Below are 26,521 nucleotides of genomic sequence, written 5' to 3'. Positions count from 1 at the left end.
GCATGCTTTCTGTAAGTGCCTGGAATGGCGGCCTCTGAGCTTGGTCCCACACTACGGTCGCAGTGGGTCCAGGACTCCTGCCTGCCTCCGACACCTTGAGGAGCAACCGCGAGGACCACCAGTCTTTCCCACAATGCCATGGCGCCTTCTTGCCGAGGAGTCCTGAGACATCGCGAGAATGCCACAAAGCCCTTTGCGGCCCAGACTCAAAGCACCACCCCTTCCCCAGCCTAGGAAAGGTCCACCCCCATTGCCCGCCGGCCTTCCACTTGCGCTCGGCTCTCGGGTTGGCTGATGGAGTCGGGTCAGTTTTTTCTTAGCCAGAAAGCGGTTCGAAAACTAGTTCCTCTTCTGGTCCCTCCTCCGAAGCCTGCGGATTGGATAACTGGGTCATGTGTCAAGCGCCTCCGCGGCAGCGCAGACGAGCCAATCAGGAGCTTGGCGTATTTTACAAACTGGGGAAGTAGCAGCAGCAGAACCCAGAGAATCGGGGGAAAAGCGAAGAAAGTGGAGGCGACCCTGAAGGTTTCCTGGGAAGGTGTGGCAGAGTGACCCTGGGGTGAATGAAGCTGCGGGGCCTCATAGGGAGGAGAATTCTTCGCGGTCCTGAGGGAAAGAGCAAGCTCGGGGTGAATGGAGGTGGCAGCCAAAAGTGCGGCCTTGCAGGCGCAGGGGCTTCTGAACGCATGGATTGGGGCGGAGGTGGAAGTATAAGGGATGGCAGAACTCTTGCCCCGAGAAGTGGTTGACTTTGATCCCGATCCTGCCTGCCTTCTTCCCAGTCTTAGTTGTAGCCGCCATGACCTCCCTACAAGCCAAGAAGGATCCGCTCCTCCGGGGTGTATCTCCCACTCCTAGCAAGATTCCGGTTCGCTCTCAGAGACGCCCGCCTTTCCCCACAGTCAAATCGTGCGTCTTGGACCAGGAAAATCAAGATCCAAGGGTAAGAGGATCCTGGTAGGTGAAGAGAGTGGTTACTAGGAGGCAACACACACTAGTACTGCACCCCAAAGCTGAATCCCAGTTTTTTGTCCTCCCCTTCCCCTAGAGATTGGTGCAGAAGCCACCGCTCAGTATTCAACGTCCCCTCGTTGACTCAGCAGGCGCCAGGTTGAAAATCACGCATCAAACAGAGAAATCACAAAGATCGATGGGTCACACTCAGCTCCGGAACCCCTTGGAAGAGCTTAGATCTAGCCCTAGGAGACAAAATGTGGGTCCTGGGCTCCCTCCCCAGACAGGTACCTGGTGGAGTTCTCCTTGGTTGAATGGGGAGGGCCCAGTGGGGTTTGGGGGCTTTGCACTCCCCCTGGTCATCTGATTACTATAAGATTCCTGGTTCCTGCTCCAGGAAAGCTCTTTGCTCTTAGAAGCCCTCTCCTTCCTTCAGCAAAATGTCCTCTTCTGAAGTCTTTTCCAATTCCCCCAGTCACATCAATTGCTCTGTTCTAATACTTTTTAATATTTATTCTATAATCTGTATATACTCTATCTTGAGTCTGTCGCCTTTCAATAATTTGATGATAGAGGCTTTGTCTTATTTATCTTTGGCTCAAGTGCTTAGAAGAGTATCTCATGTAAAGTTCTGTGAACATTTGGTGAGGTGGGTTCAATCATCTGGCTCTCTTTTGCTTACTCTTGTCCATCAGGTTGTCTATGCTAGGGTTCTTGGCCTTTCAGCCTTCCCCTTCCTGTTCCTTCTCACCTTTTCTTCTCCTCTAACTTTACAGAGGTTCCAGGGGCCATAGAGTTTGTGACTGACCCTGCAGCTCTGGCCACCATCCTGTCAGGTGAGGGGGTGAAGAGCTGTCCCCTGGGGCGCCAGTCCAGTCTGGCACAGAGAGTACTGGTTCGAGGGAGCCAGGGAGGCACAACCCGGAGGGGCCAGGTAATGAGAGAGGATGTGAGATCAGGTTGGGGGTGGACTAAGGAAAGAATCCCCAACTAGTGCTGATAATCTCTGTTGGTGTTCCCAGGGTGCTCGGGCCTCTGCATACTTGGCCCCCAGAACCCCCATCCACCAATTAGACCCTGCCAGGGCTTCATGCTTCTCAAGGCTTGAGGGACCAGGACCCCGAGGCTGGACTTTGTGCCCCCAGAGGCTAGAGGCTTTGGTGAGTGCCCTTGAAGGGCTGGTGCTCAAGTGTTCTGGGAGTCCCTTCCAGAGATAAAGCTGGGCCCTGGAAGGGAAGGTATCTCATGAAGGGCCAAGGGATTCTGTTAAGGAATATGGGGTTGGTGGTGAGGCCTAAAGCTTTAGGTCCAGCTCTGACTCTGCTTTCATTTATTGCTTCTATGGATCAGATTCCACCTTCAGGACCTTCCTTTCACACCACCACCCGTCCCAGTTTACAGGAGCTAAGAAGAGAGACAGGTGGCAGCTGCCGGTGAGAAGGAAGGGATATGGGAGAAGGTGATATAGAAAAGAATGAACCAGTATCTGAGTCAGGGGTCTCCAGAGCTGAGGTCTTTCACTAGCTTTGGGACTCTACCAACCTAGGAGGGAATGGGGGAAACCTGTGACTGCCCAAGTTGAGCCTTTGGAATAGGGTTCAGGCTTTCATAATCAGACTTCAGTATGACATGGAAGAAGAGAGGGATAAAAAGGTAAGGTGCTATTTGTTTTGGCTAGAACACAGTCTGTGGCAATAAGTGGGATTTGGGTTTAATTCCTAACCCTTACCACTACTATTTGAGCAAGCATGCCCTAACCTCTCTGAGCTTTGATTTCTTTATCTATCCATTTTGTATCATATCCTGTTTTCACCATAATTAGAGGTTGCCGTGAAAGTGAAATGGGATGATGTTTATAAGGCACATGCCAGGCTCATAGTTGGTATTCAGTGACTGCTATTATTCTTATTGTCATCAGAACTTCAATCAACCAGGCCTCAGGATTGCACCTGGAAACCCCAATGCAGGCAGGTGAGTGTGTCTGGCACTGGGGAGAGAATGGGGCTGCTTGCAGCAGGCAACAAGAGAAATAAGAAAAGCTCATCAATCTTAGGGACTGAGGTGAGGAAGTGGGAAGGCAGGGAGGTCAGAGAAGAGGAAAGCTAGAGATATAGATCAGTGGTAGAACACTTGCTTAGCATTCGTGAGGCCCTGGGTTTATTCTTTGCACTGCAAAAATTAAAAATAAAGAAGGAAGAAGAGAGCTGGGCATGGTGGTATATGCCACCAGCTACTCAGGGAGACTGAGGGAAGAGGATTGCCAATTCAAGGCCAGCCTAGTTAATTTAGCTGAGATTCTGTCTTCAAAAAAAGAATTAGTAATGTAGCTCAGTGGTACAGTCTCCCTTTCAATCCCCAATAGTTGGTAGTAGTAGTAGTCATGTGAACTGTTGAGTAGTAATGAGGGTGGATAGAGTAAAGGACCCATTTATTAGTAGCACAGAGAGGAGAAAAAAATGGAAGAACTGACTTTCTGAATGGTCCAGGGGTTGACCCAGTTATATTTGTGTCCCCATTTCTGCCCTATCCCTTGACACTTCTGTAATATTGACCTTCCACTCTGTTGTGTCCCCAGCCCCTAGCACCCTTACCACTCCCACAGCCCACTCAGTTTTCAGATTGCTAAGTGCTTTTCAAGGTAGTATTGGGTTTTCAGGTGATGCTGCATGGGTCCTTGCCCTAAAGGGCAAATGGGGGCCCTTAAACTGGTGTACCTTCTTAAGAGGCTACAAAGGCCTATCCCAGATTTTCATGCATGTTTTTAGATACTACAGCAAATTTCCTGTCTTCTTGTTACTCTCTCCCTAAAGGAGAACCTGAGGTTATCCCTAACTCAGATGAAGGAGGAGGGGCCCTCCTGGGTCTGGCCCAGCGAGTACCATTAAGAGAAACCCGAGAGATAATACATACCAGGGTGAGATGGGATCCTCCTGGGTGGGGAGTACTGGAGATACTTAGGGAATTTCACTGCAGTGGCCTACATTGAGGACTGTGGGTAATGCCAGGCAGTCTTGGGCCTCAGGATGCTATTAGGTCTGAGTTGGCCCCAAATGGGCCCAACCCCTCTCAGAATGGGACTGAAAGACTTCTTTTTACCAGGTATCTGGGGCCTGGGGTGAGAAGTCACAAATTGCTATATATTTGAATCACCTTCAGATCAGTCCTGAGGTTAAGACACATCTGATCCTTGGCATCCCTTCATTCCACAGACATTTTACTGACCAGCTACTGAGTGTGGGTCTGTACTATGCATATTCTAGAAGAGGGAGACAAAAAATAAGCACATAGGTAAAATGTATAGGATGTCAGATGGTGATATTCTCTGTAAAAAGAATAATAATAAGGTGCTAACCTGGTATGATGGCACATGCTTATAATCTCAGTGACTTGGGGGGCTGAGGCAGGAGGATCACAAATTTGAGGCCAGCCTCAGTAACTTAGCAAGCCCCTAAACAATTTAGTGGGAACCTATCTCAAAAATAAAAAGGGCTGGTTATGTGGCTCAGTGGTAGAGCACCTGGGTTAAATTCCTGGTATCAAAAAGAAAGGTGCTAAAGGGACATTGGTATTGAGGGAATTGTTATCACAATTTAAAGTAGATTGGGCAGAGGACTCTCTTGGAGAAGATGATGTTTAAGTGAAGATAGGAATTGAGGGCATGAGCCATGCAGATATGTAGGGGAGAACATTCCAGGCCAAAAGGGCTGTAGATGCAAAGACCCTAAGAAGAAAATGTGCCTAGTGTTTGGAGAAAAGAGAAGCCAGTCAGAAGCTGGGCTTGGTGGTGCACACTTGTAATCCCAGCAGCTCAGGAGGCTGAGACAGAAGGATTGAGAGTTCAAAGCCAGCCTCAGCAAAAACAAGGTGCTAAATGACTCAGACCTTGTCTCTAAATAAAATACAAAATAGGGTTGGGGATGTGGTTCAGTGGTTGAGTGAACCTGAGTTCAATACCTGGTATCTAAAAATTAAAAAATTTAAAAAAAAAGAGGCCAGTCAGATTGAAGCAGAGTAAGGAGAGATGAGATTACAGCAATAACAGGATCAGATTAGGTTAGGACTTATAAACAAGTGCACACTCTTGGTTTTTACTTGGAATGAATGGAAAGCCATGGGGAGAAGGAATGAATACAGGAATGACATGATTTGACTTCAGTCTTGAAAAAAAATCACATTGGCTGCTGCGGTGAGAATAAGACAGGAAGACAAAGGGGAAAGAGATCACTCTCTACTTTTTTCCTCTCCATAGGACAGCCATGATGCTCACCTGATGCCCTCCCCTGCCCAGTCCATTCCTGGCCCTGTGATACCACCTTCTGTCACTGGCCTATCACCCTTTGGACAGGCTCAGCGTGTACCCTCTCCTGCTCTTCCAGTTGTGGTTTGTATCAACAAGTCCTAGAGGCTGGGCAAGAGCAGAACAGTCTGGCTAGAGATCCTGCTAGGTATAGGTTTTGTTCCTGCTCAGCCATCCACATCTCTCCCCAGACTTCACATTCAGTGTTGCGTCGCCTCGTCATTCGACCCAAAACCCAATTCACACCCATCCCATCAGCCCCCAGAGTTCATCAGGTAAGAGAGGGCAGTGGATGCAGCTAGCATGGACCAAAATTGGGGAAGGAAGGAGATGGATGGGTACAGGAAGAATTAAGAGAGAGACAAGGGTCCCATCTGTGGGTGCTGGGCCTTGCTGACATCTCATTTCTGTCACAGGCCCGATGGTTGAGTGGCCTCTCCCCTCAGTCCTGCCCTGAAGAGACTGCCCTGCCCTGGGTAAGTATCAGAAGTCTTTCCATGCTAAAAGCCCTTTTGCTGTCCCATTGACTTGGAGGCTTGGCAGTTTGAGGCCAGTATGCTGTTTGTCTTCAGAAGTTGCCTGTCTCTGTATCCTCCCTGCTTCTCTCCTGCACCTCCTAGTCTAGGTCCAGGACTTCTCAATTAGGAACTTTGATCCCTTCCTCCTGAGCATAGCACTCAGACTGATTTTCCTGCCACTACTTGGCTTTCTCACCTGCCCCCTTTCCTTTTTTGTGGCAGGAACAGATTGCAGTACGTTTGTTTGATCAGGACAGTTGTATAAGATTGCAGGAGGGGACTGGGAAACCACCTGTGGCAAGTTCTTCTGGACCTCACCCCAACAGGACCCTCAACCTCCAAAAGCTAAAGATACAGGTGGGTCTATGAGGACAACAGCTTTGATGACTGTTGGGCAATAACAGAGCTGGGAAAGGGGGATTTGGGAGGATAGGGGTAGAGAACTGTGGGTAGACTGTGAACCTGCTTCTTAATTTCACACTGGGGCATACTCTCCCACCATAGCGCATCAATATCCTGCAGCAGTTGTTGCGACAGGAGATAGAAGGACTGGCAATGGGCAAGTACACTCCTTTAAATGGATCCTCCTCTCTGGATATTGCTGAACTTCAGCCCCTGCTGGATGAGATTTCTAGAACTCTGAATGGCCCAGAGCATAATTCTGGGACATCCCACCTTCCTGAATTATCACAGCACTCTGGGATTCCAGAGCCCATCCTTTCAGAGGAGTGTGAGGAACCACAGTCCTGCCCTGAGACAGAGCCTGAGGTGGCACAGTCCTGCCCACCAATAGACCCAGGCCCCCCAGAGTCCTGCTGCAGGACTGAACTAGAGATACCAGAGACTTCCTTCCAGGAACAGCCTGAGATACCAGAGTCGTGCCTTCCAGCAGAGCCTGGACCCTTGCAACCCAGCCCCCAGGGGCAGACTGGATCCCCAGAGACTTGCCCTAAGGTAGAGCTGGAGGTTTCAGAGGCCCGCTCCCTGGAACCTGGAAGCCCAGAGTCCAGCCCATGGCCCTGCTACAGTCAGGGGGCTCCTGCAACCACCAGCCTGACCTTCTCTTCTCAACACCCACTTTGTGCCAGCCTCCCTATCCATTCACTCCAGTCTCTGAGGCCCTTGGCAGGCCAGGCAGGTAAGAAGTTGGTAGGGAAGAAATGGATTCAAAGAAAGTCCTATCTTTTTCACTGGGTGTGAGGCCCTGCCCCACACCCCATGGTAACAGGTCTTCTTCCCTGCAATGTTATCCCACCTGTCCTAGCCTGGATCCCTTGGAAATAAGGGAGGAACTACTTCTCTAGCTTTGTGCCCTAATTGGCTTGGCCCTTGTGGGAGGGAAAAGGGAAGTACATGGTAGGGGTGTGGGATTCCAGAGCTTCTCTAAACTCTTCATGACTCTCAGGCCCTAGCAATCTGGCCCCTCGGACACTGGCCCTGAGGCAGCGCCTCAAAGCATGTCTCTCCACCATTCACTGCTCTCATGAGACTTGCTTGGATGATGAGTGTGCCTTCTACACCAGCCGAGCCCCTCCCCCAGGACCCACCCGGGTCTGCACCAACCCTGTAGCCACATTGCTTGAGTGGCAGGATGCCCTGGTGAGCCTACAGACCATGGCCATGCTGTGTTTGCACAGCAAACCTTCAGAAAGTGGGGTGGGGGTGGGGAGGCAGGTGGCAGCAGGCCTTGGCTCCTTTTCTAAGAGGCAATGGGATATAACAATGTTTCTTTCTTTCTCTTTCTCCAGTGTTTCATTCCAGTTCATCCTGCAGCCCCTCAGGGCTCTCCATCATGAGGCCCCTCCCTCCACCTACTCCAGTCCTGCCAACCTCACCCCCCTTTCCTTTAGCCCTTATTTATTGTTGGTCTGCCCATGGGATTGGGAGCCAACATCCTTTTGTCCTTCAATAAATTTTCTAAAGTGTCCAAATGTCCAGCCAGTGAGTTTTCAGCGTCCAAATGGGGCAACCACTGCTGTTGCTCTCCAATTGCCCACATGGTGGCAGTGTGTTATAGCTTAGAGGATGGAAGCCAGCCTGGAGGGAGGAAGCTTTCCCATTCCTGACCAGCCCACCCCCTCAGCAAGCTCAGTCTGTGGGCAGCTTCAGAATCATCATCTCCTTGAGCCTTGAGATCAGTTCCAATTCTAGGAACTATTCCCTCATCCCTTAGAGCTCCTCTGCTGGAACTTTCTCACTGTCCCTTGCAGTGGCCGGCACCAGTACTCCCAGATACTCAGGAGGCTGAAGCAGGAGGATTGTTTGAGCCCAGGAGCTGAAGAGCAACCTGGACAACATAGCAAGACCCTGTAACCACCTGTCTTCCTGCCCTAGGTGGAGAGGCAGAAGCATAATACCCAGATCTTTGGAATTCTCCCTTGTCAGCATCATTCTGACTGGTTATCACCCAGGCCTACAGAGGCAGGCCCCAAAGTTCTCCTGGAGCTGATAATTCCTCCTTTTCACAGCAGAACAGAAACCTGAGCTGTCTTCTTCTTTGTCTCTCTCATAGGCAGACCTTGCCAGGAAAAACTAATCCTGACAGATTGATACTGAAGAGTGGGAGTCCTTGCGGGGGGCGGGGGGGGGGGGGCATTTTCCCCTCACTCTGCACCAAGTTAAACAGCCACACACAATCCCCCAACCTTACTTTATTAGAAGAGGCAACAGCAGCTGTAGCCCCAGGGCCTAGCCCAGAGAGGAGTATAATGGGGACTATACAAAATGAGTTTTAAATGTGAGGAAAGAATTCACTGGTTCCTCCAGTTAACAGGAAGGCTGCCAAAGCTGGAGCCTGAAAATGGAGATGAGAGAGGAGGAGATGCGTGGCAAGAGAAAACTGTCATTATTGAGGACCAGCCTCTACCCTGTTCACTAGAGGGGTTCCTGTTTCTGTCTTTCCCTAACAAGTTGACAGGGCTTCTGAGCTTTGCTAGTGAGGCTGCCTCCCAGCTACTGGCAAAGAGGGGAGGGCCAACACCTCTCAGCTTTCACTGGCCACCTGTGCATGGGGTAGTCCCTCCCTAAGCCCCTTTGCTCCTCCTCTGGCCCGGCCTCTTCCCCTCCCTAGCCACTTGTACCCTCAAGTCCCAAGAGTCAGCCTATTTAGGCCTCTTCCCCTCCCTAGCCACTTGTACCCTCAAGTCCCAGGAGCAGGAGGTTCCACCCCGCCATGGCCAGGTTCTCAAATGATAGGGTGTTGCCTTGGGTAGGACCCCAGGAAGTGGGTTAGGGCTGGAGCGAAAGGGTAAGCGAGCAAGGGTGCGGGGTGGGGGGGGGGGTGGGAATGGTGCCCAGCTCAGTCCGGGTAGATGATGAAGCCTGAGAAGGTGCTGTATTTGTTGGTGTTGCCGCCATGCACCTTCCCGCCGTCCAGTTTGATGAAGACCTCGTCGCCCACATCCAGGTGCAGAATGACGCTGTTGCTGGCATAGTCGTAGTTCTGGTCTGCATCCTGAGCAATGGCGCTGGCCCGGACCTATCCAGAAAAGAGAGGAAAACCACCTAGTCAAGCTCTGTGCAGCGCTGGGGTGGTCCAGGGGTCAGACCCAGTGGATGCTGTTTGGCATGGGAAAGGCGCTGAAGGGCATTGGGCTGTCAGTATTGGAAGGACAAGGGTAGGACATTGCTGGGCTGGTCCTTCAGGCTCTGCCATTCATTAGCTGTGTGACTGAGGGGCACACATCAGGTCTTCTCTGGGCCTCAATTTGAGCTGTAAGTTTTTGGAATTTTAATGAGTTACATGAGTCTATTCAAAAGAGTGATTTGCATACAGAAAATGTTAAATAGGGGTTGCTATTATTATTCTCACTTAAAAAATAAAATCAACCTGCTGGATAATTTATAAGGATCTGTGCTGGCTCAGACCTCCTGTTAGTCCTAAATTTGCGTTTGCTTCCGTGCTAGGGCAATAGGTGTGTCTCCGAGTGTGCCACAGGGTGCCTCTGGGGCACCGGGTTTCCCAGCAGAGCAGCAGGCCAGCTGGTTTCCCCACGTGGGGGGTCGCCTTCAGCTGGAACAGGGGGCCTAGCCTATCCTATGGCCTCAAGGCATTCGCCTCCAGCAGCCAACCCCCTCCCCATTCCCCCTTTTCTGTCCCACCAGGCCGGTTATTAACTTATTAATTATTCATCATTATTCTAATCATTATTTACCATCCCCAGGGCCGCAGAGCCCGCGCCGTGGAATACAGAGTGGGAATCGTGCAGCTCCCACCCCCTCCCAAACCAACACTCTCTAAATACATACTTGCCCCTTTGGCCTTCTTCTAGGCTTCCGGCATAGACCAAGCATGCCTACTTGGTGCCAAATGCAGATAGACGCCATCACTCTACTCATACCTTCATACTCCCTACCCACAAACACACTCAAATATGCACACATTCACATTTCCTTACACCTGTATACTGCCTCTCCCACACACAGACACACAGGCACTCCAAATCTCTTTCCTTGGGTTCCTAGGGAGGTCCTGCAGGATGAGACCCCAAAGCAAGAGTGGGAGTTTGCTAGCAGTGAGGTCCTCTTGGGCAGGGAGGGCACTAAATTCGTGCAGAGCCAAAGGCTCAGATTGAGCCCCAAGAAGCAGGCCTACTAACTCCCTCCATTGGATCATTCAGAGGTCACCACTCAGCCCAGTCTCCCCTTTGGCCTGAATCACCCAGGCAGCTTCCTCCACCTCAGCCTTCGGCCTTTTTCCAGCTTTGTGTGTCTGGAGCTGAGTCCTTGAGGCTATTTTCCCTAAACAAGGTGGCAATGACTCTGACCACAGGGGCAGCAAGCATCTGAAGCTGGAGGCTCAGAGGTTGCCACAGAGGATTTGGGGCCTACAAATCAGGCCATGGTTCAAGGCCTAATATCTCCCTATTCCTTGCCTTCTTTCTCCTCCAAATCTTTCCTTCCACAACTTAATTGGCCCCTGGACTGTTGGACCATGTCCCATCTCTACCTGCAGATATTCAATATTAGCTGAGGGTAACAATGAGTCTAGGCTTGGCCCCAGACTCTCTGTCTGGCAAGTGAACAAGCAAGTATTTCTTTCTTTCTCTCTCTCTCTCTCTCTCTCTCTCTCACCTTTTCTTTCCTTGAAAATCCAAAATGAATGGCCCACAAGAACTGGCTGCCAACTGCCCATCCCTGAGACATGGATTCCATTCTAATTCCAAAGAGCCAGATTCCAGGTAGTTCACCCTTCACCAGGGCTGGAACAGCCAAAGGCTAGGAAGGCTGCCTTCAAGAGAGAAGGCGGCTCAAGATATGACTAAAAAAGAGGCTGAATGGTAGGGTAAGATACCAAAGACCCTTGGTGTGGTTGCCTAAAGCTGGAGTGTGAGGTCACTGCTGCAGAATCATTAAGCTTTGAGACCTGGGTTTTAATTCTAACACCATGCCTCACACCCTGTGAGACCCTGGGCAGGTGATTTTCTTTCTCTGGCCCCCAATCCTTTTTTGGCTAAATGAACCTGTTAAGTTCTTGGCAGCCTGGCGTTCCTGGATTCCCTGATGCTGTCTGGGATAGGAACTAAGTTGTGGAAAGAATGAATGGAGATTTAGGAGGCTACCAGTCAGATATGAGACTAGGTAGGAAAAGGGCATCTCACCTGTCCATTCTTCATCAAATCCGCCCACATGCTAGTGCCGTCGCCGCCGCGCATGAGCACGTGGTAAGCAAAAAAGTAGACGCCAGGCATGGGACAGGTGAACTTGCCGCTGGCTGCCTCATAAGCGTTGCCCACGTTGGTCACCACGTCGTCAAAACGCAGTACCTCATAACCCTCATGAGGCCGCCGAAGACCCGCGTAGAAGGCAATTCGAGGTACGTAACCCGCTGGGGACACTGCCCCGCCGGGGCCTGGGCCGGGAGGGCCAGGGGGACCTGGCCTGCCGGGCTCTCCTGGGGGCCCTCTGGGACCTGGGGGTCCCGGGGGCCCCCGCAAGCCTGCCTTCCCGCGCCGGCCCACCTCCCCCTTGGCACCTGGGGGAAAGGGTGGCACAGAAGCAGAAGCGCTGTCGGATCCCTGTCCTCGGGACCCATGCGGGTCACACACCATGCGGCAGCGACCCAGCATCTCATAGTGCGCCGGCCCGCGGGAGCTGTGCACCAGCAGCGGGATGGCCACCAGTAGCAGTAGCACCATGGCCACCCCGACGGCCGCGCCTGCCACCCGCTTGCGGCGGCTCAGCCGCGACGCGGCCAGGGCCAGCAAATCCTCCTCACTTTTGGGCGCAATGGCGGCAGAGGCCCGGGGCTCGCCGCGGGCCCAGGAGGCTGTGGCCCGGCTCGGGCCTGGGTCTGTATCCCCCCGACGGTCGCGCCCGGCCCCCCGGCCCCTGTGGGCGCCCGCCGCAACGGTGCCGTTCCCCAAACCGTCGGTCAAAGCGGAGGTCTCCCAGTGGGGTGGGCCAGGGGCAGCTCCAGACTGTTGAGAACCCGTGGTTTTCTGTTACCCTCCTGTGCAGTCTTAACGATCCGGGACGCCTGAGATCCACGGCTTCTTGGACGGCTGGTTTCTTACAGGTCTAGGATACCTGCTCTCCAAAGAGCTGCTTTTTCACGGATGGCGGTGTCTAAGTCTTAGGCTACCCATAAGAATGAATCGCTCCTGGCTGGAGCAGGGACTACTCCCCGCGCTCCGGACGTCCCGGGTTCTATCTGAGCTGCGGGTAGCGCCCACTGGACGCGACCTTCTCCTAGGTTTTGCGCTCTACCTCTTGGAAAGCACTCATCCACCTTCCTCCTCCAGCCACGGCCGCAGCCTTTGCTAGAGCCCTGGCCTGGCGTCTCTCTCCTGCAATAGCTCTCCCTCTCTGCGTCCCTAACCTTCCTCCCCTTCTTCCCCCGGCGGCAGTGCGGGTGGTGTGAGTCGCCGCGCGGCGGGAGCCACTATAAGTGGCCGAAGGCTGAGCGACCCCTGGTGCCCAGAGTGGGAAGCGCGGGGGCGGGGCAGGCAGGGCTGCTTCACACAACCCCCCACACACATTCAGGGTGCCCCTCTTCCCCGCCCCTACATTCCTGGCTAGCTTTGAGGGTTCGGCAGGGATTCCTGGTCACAGACCTTATCCTTACTTTTACACTCTATAGGGAGTTTGGCATTCTCAGAGCCCCAAAAAGCCAGAAACAGCGATAGGATAAAAAGGAGTCCAGAGAGAAACACAAGAGAAGACAGAGGTGGACTGAGGAGCTAAAAAGAGGCTGGGAGAGGGGAATTACCACAAACGAAAAACAAAACAAGAAAAGCGAGAAAAGATAGAAATTTGCCACCATATACCCCTCCATTATCTCAAGTAAATACCGCGTGTTAACATGGTAAAGGGTTCAATAGATACTTGTTGACCTGAACTGGAAAAGGAAAAATTCCAACCACTCCCACCCTGACCCCAGGGTTTGGGGGCGCTATGCAGTAGAGTTTTGGGAGAGCGGGGAGAAACAGACCAGCTTGGGGGAGCGAGCAGGCAACTGACAGAAAAGCAGAGAAGGTGACGGAGAAATCAAAGAGAAAGAAAGCCAGATAGAGACCTAAAGACAGAGACAAAGCTGCGAAAAGAAAAGAGACTGACAGCTCCAGAGGGGGAGAGGGAGAGACAGAGACAGAGAGAGAGAGAGACAGGAGCTGAGACAGGTTGACAGATCCAGAGAGAAATGTAAATGGCGCGCTGCAGAGAGACACCCAGGTCCGTGTTCGGACTCCAATGTGACATATCAACTGTAGGGAAGACGAGGGGGCGGGGCGGTTCTGCCAGCCGAGTGGTAGACTCTGGGCCTGTGCATTGTGACAGTGCGCTGGAAAGTGTGGAGGTGGCCACGGAATCCTGGCCTTGTGTGTCCTGGGTGAGTGGGATTGTGGATTGTGTCTAGTCTTTGTGTTTGTTTGTGTGAGGGCTGTTTGAAGGGAGGTATTTGTATTCGTCCACCTCAGCCCCCAAATTTGGGACCCCACAAATTTGGGACCCCATTTTTCCTATCTCAGGACTGAAGAGTAGGGAGTCTCCTGGGGAGAAAGTCAGAATGTAGGTCTAATCTCATTTGCCCTGCCCAACCCAGCTCAACTCCACCTCTGCCCTAGTCCCAGAGTTGTCCAGCCCCAGAAGTCTCAGCCCCCTCCTCCTTCCCCATATGTCTGCTGTCCAAGGAAGCCCAGAGAAGTTAGACCCCAATAATGGATGTTTGGTTGGTTACACAAATTAATGCAACTTAAATGTAGATTAGATGCTAGGCACCTTAAGAGGTGACTGTGTCTGCTTTCAGGATGGCCAAGAGGGAAAAATGGTGTGGGTAGAACAGGATCCAGAGAGGAAGATATTGGCTGTACCCTTTCCTAGGGCCTGGCCCCTCTGGAGACCTCAGGCCAGAAGCTAGGAGAGGGGGTCCTAGACCTGATAAGGTGGGGTTGTTTGGAGACCCTAGAGTTCTGCAGAGGCAAAGGTCTCTTAAGGAGTAGGGTAAACCAGGAGAATGATGCCTGGAATATGTTGTGTAAAATGGAGGGTACAAGGCACACCAGGGCACAATTATTGATGTAGAATGTGATTTCTTCATCCCTCCTTTCCTGTAATTCTTCCCCGAATGCCCCCCCACACACACACACCTCATAATGTTGCTGAGGCTGGGCCTGTGTTGTGGATGGTGGGAGGTCCTTATGTGGCTGAAAGGATTGGAAGAGAAAGGATTGACAAGTGGGGGAAGGGCCTTCCCCTCCAACCATAAATACAAATTTTATTCAAGGTCTTTGTCACCATTTGTCTTCGGGGGGGGGGGGGCTGAGGACCATGTAGGCCCCGTGCATGTCTAATTCCAGATCTGCTCCCCCAGGCTGGATGATGGATGGATCAGAGAGAGCAGGCCTGGGCTCACACCATTCTCCCTTGCCTGAGTCTCAGGTCCCATACACACCAAGTCCTGCCACCTCTCTTCTTCCTCCTTACCCCCACCTCCTCTCTACTTGCTAGAGGCCCTGTTTGCCCAGACATGCTTCCCACCCCACTTATGCCACTCCCTGTGCCCCCTTATGAACCCCTCACCTCAGACTCTTTCAGGTGCCAGTCCTCTTCTCTCTAAATCTTCCCCTCTTCTATCCCCAGCCCAGGCTGTGAGCTGCGGTGACCAGCAGGGCTGCAGGCGGCAGCGGGTGTGTGTGGTGGGGGAAGCAGGCTTGGCTCACAGGGAGCTGAGGGGCCAGCTCCATGAATTTATTCATGTTCTGTTGCTCTTTCCCCACGCTCTGGAATGAAGCTGCCAGCTCACCAGGTCCTTATTGCTTCCCCTGCAGCTGTCACATTTGTCCAAGGAGGAACCTGGGTATGGCCAAGACCAGCAGGTGCTCTGGGGCTGAAAGCTAAAAGGGAATGTTGGGGCCCAGACTGGAGTTCTGGACAATTTAACCACAGATTCTCTGGTAGACAAACTGGGAGATCCCAGGGAGCTGATGTGCTTAGGAATGGGAAGTAGGCAGAGAATGGTTTGCTGCAGGACAAAGAAGAAACAAGGAAGGTGGGGGCAGTGTTGGTGGGAAGAGGGGAGAGGAGAAGACAACTTTAACAGTCTGCTATGCTCTCCCACTTGAAAGCATAGCCCACTCTAAATCTTGCATTAACCTCTACCCTTGGCTTTGCACTAACCCTGACCCTAATCCCAAATGATACTCTTCTCTACAATCCTAAAATGAATTTTAACTTCATTACCTGACCTTAAGTGGAATGCATGCATCTTTACCTGTCCTGGAACCCAGAAGTCTCTCCAGAATTCTCTCCAGGGTGATAGCCAGGTGTTTGTCAGAGTTCTGAGGGCCAGACTTTGGATTAGCATGTGATTAGCATACTATTTGCATGTGATATGTGCCTTCTACTCTGCAGAAGTTTTTATGTTAAAATTTTATGAAGTCTAGCGGAAAGGTCCTGGCTCCTTGAAGTGTTTTTTTTTTTTTTTTTAAATCATTCTTTCTTTTTTTCCTTCTCTCACACTTCTTGTCACTGACCCAGACCCCCTCAAGGGAAAAAAAAAAAAGGGGTGAGCAGGTAAGCAATAGAAGGCCCATGGGAGGGGAGATTCTGGCAGTGTGATCTGCCTCTATCACTTGCACAAGCCTCAATGTCCTCATCTGTAAGAAGAGAGGAACTATCTGGCTGAAATTCCTTTAAGATCTAAGGAAGCACTTGCACTTTTCTTCCTCCCCTTTAGTCCTGATCTTGGAGAGGTTTTCCCCAACCTCTCCCACACTCTGGCTTTCGGCTCCACATCAGATTTCACATATAGATAGAAGCAGCCTGGGTTACCTGGTACCAGACAGGGGTAGGAAGAGAATGGAACTTTGTCCACTTGAGAAGACAGAGGATTGCATGAAAAGGGAAATAACATTATTAAGTATTTATTGTATTTGAGGGCTTTTAAACACAAAAGTTCTCATACCTTCACAGCATCCCTGAGGGGTGGATATATTGTTCCCATTTTACAGATGAGGAAGATGGAGCCCAGAAAGGAGAAATGGCTTGTCCAGTATCACCCTGTAAGAGATCCTAAAATTGGAGTTATGATCCTTTGGCTTCCTTTTCAGTACCCTGGAAAAGAAATAAATGGCACCAGAGGCAATGGAAGGGTGAGAGAAGTAGGACAGGAAGATGAGATCTCAGGGGAGATCTGTATGTGTGAGGCCAACCGGCAGGATCTTGGCTCTGCATGTCCCCCATATCCCCCTGCCCTGACACTGTCAACTCTTGACACACAACAGGGCTAAACTGTGGTCTAATGGAAGGCTAAATTTTGAAACTGTTCAGCTGGAGAAGGAGAGGACACAGAAAAATGAACTAGAGGAAAATTTGCTTAAAGGGCAAAAGGGAGACCTGAAACTGGATCTCCTTCTGCAACCCCGAGGTGAAACAGTGGAGGTCCAAGACCTGCACACACTTTGCCTCCTCATAGAGACTACTTGCCTTGCCGTGAGACAGGGGGCAGATGCAATCGCTAGTGCCATTGGCCAGTGCCCCTTGCCCCGCAGCTCTGTGCAGACTTAGGTTAGAACAGGGCTGGACTCCCAGCACCCCAGGGAGTGGGTAGAGATTGTTTCCCAGATAGGTGTCTATCAGGCCAAAGCGTGCTACTGACTTCCTTCTGCGGTCCTGAACCCCTACCTATGTGTGGTTTCTGGTCTTTGCCTCCTTCTCCACTTCCCTTTGCGCCCCACTTGTCCCCACCACTCTCCCACTCCAGTCTCGGGTTAATCAAATGCGATTGACAGAACAGACAGCTGTCAGACCCCTCACGTCTCTGCCTGGGTATTTGATGCAGCGCTGGGAGACCGAAGGTGAGAGGAGGGAGATGGGGTGCGAAGAGCCGAGGGAGAGACGCAGATTGGTGAGAGCCAGGCATTCAGAAGGTAGTCAAGCTTGAAGACTCCAGGGCAGGGTTCAGGGAGATAGGCTCTAGTTCTGCCTGGGACCCCTAGTTCTTTCCCCTTCTCTGACAAGCAGCAGACTTAACGAGCCCCACAACCATTGCATCCGGAAGAGAGTTGACCCCATACTCCTTGTCCCGCACCTTGGGCGGGCCTGGCTTCAGAGAACGCAGCATATAGAGCATCGGAGCCGGCGGCCGCAGCCCGGTACTTCCTCCCATCTCTTTCCATTCCTTCCCACTTGCTCCCCCTCCCTTTTCACTCCCTCCCCCGCGGCCGCGGCCTTTATTAGGGATTCCGCGGCTGTCGGTCCCGCCATCCATCCTGTCCGCCGGCAATTAGGCGGCCAGACAAAGAGCAGCTTCGGATGGATGAGGGTCCCGGCGGATCGGAAATGTGAAGGGTCAGCGCTGCCGCCCGCGGCGCACCCCGCTCCCCCTTCCGCATAATCACCGGCCGCCCGTCACTCAGTCGGCTGCCCAGGGAGCTCCGGGGACCGGGAGAGGGCGGGGCTGGGGCTGCAGCCTATGTGCCTAGGGCAGGGCGATCTCAGACCTGCAGAAGGTACGCCTCCTGCGGGAGAGCTTAAGACTGCGGCCTGAGGCGCCTAGCGGAGGAGAGTAGGATTTTGGCCCCAGGCGTCCCTAAGAGGGACTGGGAGCAGACGGCCTGGGGCCTTCCTGAGGCGAAGCCGAGACAGACTACAGGAGGGAGGAGGATTGTGGCCCAGGGCGCCCCCTGCTGGGAGACAGGGGGACGAAGCCTTAGGGCCTCCAGTCCGAACAAGTGAAGCTAAGCCCAGGACCAAACCCGCTTAGAGAAATCGAGGCCCCTAGCCTAATGCGCCTCCTATCGAAATAGAATGACACTGCGCTTCTTAGCCCCGCTCTCTTGAGTGAAATCTAACCCATCCACATCAAATCAACAAAAGCTCCAAGTGCGGGAGAACCTGAGTGGACTCAAGAGGAAGTTCAAGGAGTCCAGGTTTTACTGCTGATTCTTTGGCGCTGGCTCCCAGTTGACAAATCAACATCTCAATCTGACAATTAGTGGTCGAGGTGGGGGGGAGAGGGGCTCTTGCAGCCGGGGCTGCTGAGCCCTCCTGGCGCTAGGCAGAGAGGTGGGCGGTGCTGGCAGTGATGAACGACTCCAGGGGGGCCTGGGGCCCGGAGCGCGCATTCATTACTCCACTGACAGGCGGGCGGCGGGCCGGCCCGGGAGGCAAATGGACGTGCCAAGAAAGAGACTAGTGGCAGGAAGGGGAGTAAGGGAGCATTTAACAATCCCACTGTTCCCTCTGCTCCCGGTTCTTCGCCTTCACCCTAGTACTTGACTTCCTTGAACTCAGCCTCCCAGTTGTTGGAGCTGGCACTGGTTGAAGTATTAGTGAAGCAGGGTGAGGACCTAAAATCTCTCCCTAGGTTAAGCAATTTAAGGTCTCAAATGTCTAGAAAGGGTGTCGTCGGTCCTTAGGATTGGGCGTTTTGAACTGATTTTGGAGAAATTGTGATTGCACACTCAGAAATGGTGTGTGTGGCAGGGATGGATAGGTATGGATCGCACATCTATATCAGTGACTGTGTATGTCATTGCTAGGGATGTGTTGGCCTGATTTTGTCAGTGAAGGTGTGAGCTTCGTGTTTCTGAGGATGAACCACCACCCCTCCTTGTGTGCCCCTCCCCAAGCTTGCTGTCAGTTCTGTCTCTAGTTCTGGAGGAAATGGCAGTGCACAGGGTGACAGCTGAGGTGTGCTGCTGAGGGGTATGTGATATATGTTAACTGTGAGAGTGCTGGTCAGAACAACTGCTCCCTTCCACCATCTCCACCACAAACATACCTTCCTCAAGCATTGAAAGTAGTAGTTTGTTTTTTTTTCCCCCAAAGTCTGGAGACCTAGTAGTTAAATCCTGAGAAGAAGTAATTACCATCAGAGTTCTTCATAGCCCTACACGTATTCACACTCCCATAGAGTCTGTTATAAGATGTGATCTCCAACCCATCCTGTCTCCCCCAGCTGGTGGTGGGAGAAGAGGAGGTGGGTGTTGAGTAGAAACCTGTATGATGCTCAGGAAGGGAAGAGGAAGACCCTTCAAATCTCCAAGACACCCTCCTTAGGACTTGGAGTAGCTACTGCTGAGACCCAAACATTTTGGATCTTAGGTCCAGTTAATTACTAGTTGGTTCCAAAATTCCTTTCCCATAATATTTCCCTTTCTTTGTCTGGTTTTGTTTACATTCTCTTTTCCAATTCTACCTCCCCAATGTTGAATCTTCTGGACCTACAGAGCAGAGAATTGAGATGACTCTGGGTCTTTATCCCCTTGTTTTGTTCAGTGAGATCTTGAGGCATCTTCCCTTTGCCTTGCTGTTCCTTTGGGCTAGGTTATCTTTGGAGCCTCGATATCTTTGCCTCCAGCCCCAATCTTTGTGTCTGCATGTTTCTTTCACTGAAAGGGATTTCTTCCAAATTTGCCTTCCTATATTTGGGGGGCAGATGTCTTTGTTTCTCTTGGGGCTCTCCCTCTGGGTTTACCCCAGCGCAACAGTGAGGCCCTTGAGGTTTGGACAGGGGGAGCAGGGCTTCCTTCTTGCCCCGAGAGCCAACTGCGAACCCAAGGATGGCCAGGCCGTGTCAGGGCCCGGGCACGCCGGGGTCACTTCTCATTCTGGGCACAGGCGCCTGGTCGATGCCCTGCTGTTCGTTCCCCCTTCCAAACGGCCCTCCTCTTGGCCCCCGCCCCCTGCGCCCGCCTGGAAAAGGCAAATTTGACATTTTTAAATCCCGAGCCTTAGAGGGATCGATGCGGCCTGAGGGCCCCGCCCGGGGTCGATATTCCTGATTGGGAAGCGGCCGCTGCGCAGAGCCCGCGTGTAAATCACCCGGGCTGGGGGAGGGAGCTCGGGGAGCCTACCGCGTCCCAGGCGCTCGGAGCTAGGTGCGGTCGGGGCCCGACTGGGACCCGAGGGTGACGGAATGAGAACCACAGCTTTAAAGAACCAGAGGGACGCTTGCCCAGGGCCTCTCCCCTCCCCCGCATAGCCCTGCCAACTCCCCTGGCCGGCACCGGTCTCGCTTCAGCGGCCGCCACCCTTCATTGCCCCTGGAGCCGCCGGGGAGGCCGGTGTCGAAGCCAGCCATGCGGCGGCTCCTCTCCGGCCGCTCCCGCGGGGCCCGGGCTTCGGCGGCGGCTGTCACGGAGCCGACAGGCCGGGCGGACCAGGAAGGGGCGGGTGGCGGGGGAGAGGCGGTGGGGGAGGCTGGCTCAGCTTTGGTGCTCAGTAGGTGCGCAACAGATGTTTGAGGAATTGAGGGATCACAAGGTGGCCTGGAACACCAAGGGACACGGGCCCGGAGCGAAAAGGAATGGGTGCGGTAGGAGGCGACCCAGATCTAGTGAGGATGAAAGGCTGGCATACCAGCCAGGTTAAACAAGCGTTCTAGGACACCGGGGAGGTCTGGGTGCAAAGAGCTAGAGAAAATGGGGCTGTCAGGGAAGTTCGGACGACACCTAGAAACGCTTCCTTCTCCCCTGACCTCCAATCCTTGTCTCCTTATGTGGGGAAATCGAGGCAGCCAAGGCCGAGAAGGTCCAGGAAGGGGAAAGCGGGACTACTGGCGAGGCTAGAGTAGTAATCAGAATTCCCTCATGGGTCTCTAATCACCCGGCCAACCCAGATCCAGTTGCTGGTAAATACACCACCACGCCCCCCACCTCCACTCAGACCCTCGCCTCCCGCTTCAGCTTGTCAGATCCCCCCACCTCCCACCCCGCGCCAGTTTATAGAACAACAATTTGGGGAAAACAATCCGGGCCGAGTGACGGCCCCTTAATTGTGACAAAGTGAGTGCGGGCGGCTGGAGAGAGCGCTAGGGCGGGAGCGCGGTGGGGCGAGGCGCAGGCAGAAGCGCCTCTCACGCGCCCCGCCACCCCCTCGTTCTCATTCTGGTCACCTCCCATCCCTCTCCTTGACTCTTCTCCAATTCCTCTTCTCTCAGCCCCTCACACCTCCCTTCACTTGTTCCTCCATCGCTCTTCCCTTTCCTTTAGGTAACAGATCTTCTCCCGCTTCCCATCCCCCGCCGCCCCTCCCCCGGTGCGCTGTTTCCTGGCTCACTTCAACCTCTTTCCTCCGCCCTCTACTCTTTTCTCCATCTTTTCCTCGCTCTCATATTGCCCTTGGGTCCCAGTCTCTCCCAGCACAATCCGCTTCTCTCCCTCCCCTGTCCTCACTTCCTGAGATGAACCCCGAGTTCCCCCTACCCCAACCCCGAGAGGCCAGCGCAGCCCTACACTCCTGGGTTCCTCAAGCAGCAGAGTTAGCTGCTCCCTGCGCCCAGGGAGCCTGGGCGGCCATCCCCTTCCTTCCCCCTTCCGCAGCTATGGTCCCCACCCCTCTTCCTGCGCCGCGAGCTAGTTTGTTTGTCCAGCGGCTGCCGCCGCCGCCCGCGCTGTTTGCCAAGATTAGCGCGCCGCGGCGCAGTGCGGGCCCAATTAAGTCTCATTCATTATTCAGCGTCCAGTCCTCCCCCGCCCCCAGCGCGCGTCTGGGGCTTCACTTCTCTGTCCCTCCCAGTCGAGGCCCCTCAAAGAGCCCTGAGGGACCATATAGTGTCTCCCCGGGTAAAGGTTATAAGGACTAGGGGCGGGGGGAGGCAGGTGGGAGGGAACACAGCACTTTGCCTGCAGCTGGGAAGCGACCCGAGTGAGGCTTACGGGGCTCCGCCCCTCCGTCGAGTCAAAACTGGGAGATCTTAGAGATTCAAGCTCCCCCAGTTTCTTTTTCTTTCTTTCTTTCCTTCCTTTCTTTTCTTTTCTTTTCGTTTCTTTTTTCTTTTTAACAGAGGAAGAAATTGAGGCCCTAGAAGGGTCATGATTTGTCAAGGGCACGGTTTCCTAACGCAGAAATGGAGCCCGGGTCACTGAAAGGAAGTCATTTCAGCTCCATTTCGGAGCAGAGGTGGAAGGAAGACGGATTACTTTTCCCCCGAGTCCTGGGCTGTGGCTTTGCTGACTTGCTGGGGCGTTTCTAACCCTCTATTTTTGTCCTGATTCTCCCTCACCCATATATAACTGGCGGGACAGAGCAACCTCGGGGCTCCCAGTGGATCCAGAGGCTTTTCGGATTCAGGCCCAGGCTCAGGCCTTTACGTATAACCCCCTATCTGGAAGGCCTGAAGGCAAGGCACTGAGAGAAATTTTTGTCCTTCCAACCTGTCGGTGGTTGTCTCTTGCCTTAGAGGAACTGGAGGTGGAACCATCCAAGGCAGTCTTGAAAGGCAGCAGAGTGTGATTAGAGAAGTGTGCAGCTTGAGGTGAGGAAAGGGTCACTTTCCACTGTGAGGATAAGAAGATGCAATCAAAAGCCTGTTTTTTAGCAGTACAGATGGAATCTCCTCCTTGCTCCAGAGCTCTGAGCTGCCTGCTGCACCCCAGCCTCGCGACAAGGTGAGTCTGGAATCCTCCTGGCCCGCCCTTCCGTGAGCGGCACCGCCACCTGGCGGTCATAGCGTGGTGCTGCAAGAAGCGCGCTCCAGCTGAGATGGGGCGTGGGGCCAGCCCCTAGAAGGCGGGGTGAGCCTGGAAAACTGAGTGTAAGCGAGAGGGTGGAAGATAGGAGTGTAGGGCGGGCAGGTGATTTCGAGGGGGCTGGGACGGCCTTAGGGAGGGGCCTAATCCCAGACCTCCGACTTCCGTGACATAGATGTCAGAGACAAAGTCCACTTGGATGGAAGTGGGAGCAGAATGAGAGGGGCCATTTTGATTCTGTGGTTGAAGAAAATAGCTGATCTGACGCTGTCTGGGAGCCGGTTCGGCCAGGTACTGCCGCCCCACCTGGGTCTAGCGGTGCTGGCTGGGGGTGACAGACTGGCAGGTATCTTTGGCATTTGGTTTGATATTCTGAAAATTTGCCTGGTGGCTTTGGACATGTCTGCCTTGGAAGGAGGTAGTTGAGTTGTGAGGTGCTAAGGTATAAATCAAAATGTTTCTCTGAATGTTTAAGTGGAGGGAATTCAGGACCCCGTTTGTGGGAAATTTTTATGTCCTGGAGAGATGGGAAGGCTGGAGAGGAGCTGAAACCTGGGCCAAGTGACTAAGAGCATAGTGGAAGTTGGGGCTGGGAATGGGGACAGGGAGAAGGTTAGGCAGGGGCTTTACAAATGTGTGGCAATTTTGGAAAGACATCCTGTTCAGCCCTTTCTATCCATACTACTCTGCTGTGAGTCATTCTCCAGGTCTGAAATTTAAGCTTCTGCTTTTTCATTCCTGCCCTGAGTTCTCAGTTTCTCAACCGAAAGCATTTAAAACATTTTTTCCCTTGAATTTGTAGTTGTCATGGTTATAAAGAATAGGACTGAGGTATTGAACAAAGGGTTTGGGACAACTAGCATTTCAGGGATACTAAGGCAGATCTGGACTCAACTTTTACTGAAAAGAGAAATGGGACCTGGATATAGTCTTATGATTCTTTTTTCCATCTCTTAGGGTCTAAGGATAATTCTGAGGCTATGATGGGCATGATTCCCATAGAAGACCTGAGATTTCTGCACTCTGAGCAATATCAAATGCCACTGGATTTGTTCTTGCCCTAGAGGATGGCGAAAGGGCTCCTTGTGACCTATGTCCTTTGGGCTGTAGGGGGCCCTGCTGGGCTTCACCACCTATACTTGGGAAGGGACAGTCATGCCCTGCTCTGGATGCTTACCCTGGGGGGAGGTGGGCTGGGCTGGCTCTGGGAATTCTGGAATCTCCCAAACTTTGTAGCTCAAGCCAACAGAGCCCAGGGACAGAAACAGAGCTCAAGAGAGGGGATACCCCCACTGAATCCCATTCGCTTTTTTGCCCAGATGATAGTGGGCATATATTTTGGCCTTGTGGCTCTGATTAGCTTTTCTTCCATGGCCAACTTCTACATTGTGGGCCTCCCACTGGCAGTTGGCTTAGGTGTCTTGCTGGTGGCTACTGTTGGCAACCAAACCTCAGACTTTAAGAACACTCTAGGAGCAGCATTTCTTACTTCCCCTATATTCTATGGCCGCCCCATAGCCATCCTGCCCATCAGCTTGGCTGCCAGCATCACAGCCCAGAAACATCGCCGCTACAAACCTTCAGTGGAGTCAGAGACACTCAGTGTGCGGCTCTACAGGCTCGGTTTGGCTTACCTTGCTTTCACAGGCCCGCTGGCATACAGTACCCTGTGGAACACAGCTGCCACTCTCAGTTATGTGGCAGAAACACTTGGCTCCTTCTTAAATTGGTTCAGCTTTTTCCCCCTTCTTGGCCGCCTTATGGAGTCTGTCCTCCTTCTGCCTTACCAAATCTGGTGGCTATTAGTTGGGGATCCAGGTATCAACAACCGCTACTTCCAGGAGTGGGAGAAGTTCTATGAGTTTGTTCACAGTTTTCAGGATGAGAAGCGCCAGCTGGCTTACCAGGTAAGGCTTTCTTCCCTCTCATTCCAACCTGGGTGGCTCTGGGAGTTAGAATAAGCCTTGTTGGAGCTGGTGCCCTCCACATGGAAGTACTGTTCTTATCTCAGATGGCCAGGTCCAGGAAAGGTGTCCTAGCTTCTTTGGAACACTGTACATTGGGCAAAGGTACAGGACACTAGTAGTGAGTGAAAGAAATTTATGTGTATATATTTACTTTTTATTGAGGTATAACATAATTGAAATACACTATTTTTATGTATAGGCTGCTCAGATCAAGGCATGGAACATTTACAGCACTAAGAAACTTTTTTCATTCCCCTTCCCAATCTATACTCCCACTTCAAAGGTAACTTTTATTCTGACTCCATAACCAAAGTAGGTTTACTTTCTTTTTTTCTTTTTTGTTCATTGGTTTGTTTATGTGCTGCTAGGGCTCAAAAACAGGGCTTTGCAAAAGCTAGGAAAGTATTTTATCACTGAGATACACCCACAGTCCTATCACTACACATCCGTTTTACCCATGTCCCCCTTTTGTTTTGATAGTACTGGAGATTGAACCCAGGGCCTTGTGCAAGTTTTGCCCATTCTTGAACATCAAATAAATGGAATCATCCAATCTATATTCTTTTTGTTTGTTTGTTTTTGGAGTATTGGGGATTAAACCCATGGAACCACATACCCAGCCCTTTTTATTTATTTTGTGGTACTGGGGATTGAGCCCAGGGGCACTGAGTACACCACAGTTTATTTATTCTATTGTTAATATTTGGGTTGTTTCTAGTTGAGACTATCATGAATAAAGCTCCTACAGACATTCTTTTTTTTTAATATTTATTTTTTTAGGTGTAGAGGGACACACACAATGCCTTTATTTTTATGTGGCGCCGGATCCTGCCCATGCTACGCAAGCGGCTCTACCGCTGAGCCACAATCCCAACCTCTAGACATTCTTATACATGTCTTTTTCCCCTCTTCTTGTTGGGAAGAGATCCTGTCAGGGATGTGAAATTCTAGGTTGGAAAATGCAGCTGTGGTTAAAGGCAAATCCTGGCTCTGCAAGATACATAGCTTATTCCATGTTTCTGAGTTAAACCTCCAACCCAAAAACTTGAATTCTAATCTGAGGTGAACTGTTCCAGAGGTACTAATAGCCTGATTTAGCAAAGGAGCAGCAAGAGACCCATGTACAAATTGTGAGATTCTAATTTGTCAGCTTCTGTTTCCCTAAGGTTTTGGGCCTCTCAGATGGGGCAACAAATGAAGAAATACATCGTAGTTACCGGGAGCTAGTGAAGGTCTGGCATCCCGACCACAACCAGCACCAAAGAGAGGAGGCCCAAAGGCATTTCCTGGAAATCCAGGCTGCATATGAATTTCTGACTCAGCCCAAGAAGCCCAGAGGATCCCAGAGGTGAAAATCAACTTTCTTGGAGAATGGAGTCTTCACAGCAGAGCGGGGCAGCTTATCCTAAGTCTTCTTTTGCCCATCTGAGGTATCCCAACAGTGTTAAAAAAAAAAAAAAGAAAACTGTCTACTTGCAGTGAAGATGTGGAAATCTTATAGGGTTGAGAACAATTGTGGTAGAAAATACATTTATGATCTGCATTCTTGGTTATTGTATTTATTTATGGTACTGGGAATTTAACCCAGGGGCACTTTACCCTGAGCTACATTCCCAGTCTTTTTTATTTTTTTTATTTTTATTTTTTCAGTGAGAGAGAGAGAGAGAGAGAGAATTTTTTAATATTTATTTTTTAGTTTTCTGCAGACATAACATCTTTGTTTGTATGTGGTGCTGAGGATGGAACTCGGGCTGCACACATGCCAGGCGAGTGCGCTACTGCTTGAGCCACATCCCCAGCCCCTTTATTTTTTATCTTGAGACAGGGTCTCACAAAGATCCTGAGGTTCACACTAAGTTGCTGAGGCTGGCC

General features: G+C 51.9%; 3 protein-coding genes across 6 annotated transcripts; 2 read left to right on the top strand and 1 right to left on the bottom strand.

Moving 5' to 3' along the window:
• The first annotated feature begins 459 nt into the window (after nt 1–459).
• Troap (trophinin associated protein) lies at nt 460–7,700 on the top strand. Of its 4 annotated transcripts, none has more exons than XM_027950076.1 (15): nt 460–538; nt 783–943; nt 1,049–1,241; nt 1,731–1,888; nt 1,977–2,114; nt 2,305–2,387; nt 2,873–2,925; nt 3,765–3,868; nt 5,204–5,335; nt 5,443–5,526; nt 5,668–5,727; nt 5,992–6,126; nt 6,274–6,907; nt 7,175–7,368; nt 7,518–7,700. In XM_027950076.1, the coding sequence occupies exons 2-15, from the start codon at nt 800–802 to the stop codon at nt 7,563–7,565; spliced, it is 2,160 nt and encodes a 719-aa protein (XP_027805877.1). In that variant the 5' UTR covers nt 460–538; nt 783–799; the 3' UTR covers nt 7,566–7,700. The 4 variants fall into 4 exon arrangements, with proteins under 4 accessions (XP_027805877.1, XP_027805879.1, XP_027805880.1 ...); XM_027950078.2 differs by lacking the exon at nt 7,518–7,700 and having other exon boundaries at nt 6,274–6,723; nt 6,858–6,907; nt 7,175–7,268; XM_027950077.2 differs by having other exon boundaries at nt 514–559.
• Nucleotides 7,701–9,067: 1,367 nt separating this feature from the next.
• C1ql4 (complement C1q like 4) lies at nt 9,068–11,906 on the bottom strand. Its single transcript, XM_027950083.2, has 2 exons — nt 11,370–11,906; nt 9,068–9,247 (listed from the first exon to the last, which is right to left on the bottom strand). The coding sequence occupies exons 1-2, from the start codon at nt 11,904–11,906 to the stop codon at nt 9,068–9,070; spliced, it is 717 nt and encodes a 238-aa protein (XP_027805884.1).
• Nucleotides 11,907–23,675: 11,769 nt separating this feature from the next.
• Nucleotides 23,676–26,001, top strand: Dnajc22 (DnaJ heat shock protein family (Hsp40) member C22). The gene is made up of 2 exons (XM_027949749.2): nt 23,676–24,589; nt 25,816–26,001. The coding sequence occupies exons 1-2, from the start codon at nt 23,750–23,752 to the stop codon at nt 25,999–26,001; spliced, it is 1,026 nt and encodes a 341-aa protein (XP_027805550.1). The 5' UTR covers nt 23,676–23,749.
• Nucleotides 26,002–26,521: the final 520 nt, after the last annotated feature.

Source organism: Marmota flaviventris, chromosome 3 (assembly GCF_047511675.1).
Source record: "Marmota flaviventris isolate mMarFla1 chromosome 3, mMarFla1.hap1, whole genome shotgun sequence".
Lineage (NCBI taxonomy): Eukaryota > Metazoa > Chordata > Mammalia > Rodentia > Sciuridae > Marmota > Marmota flaviventris.
This window is presented reverse-complemented; position numbering and strand designations above follow the sequence as displayed.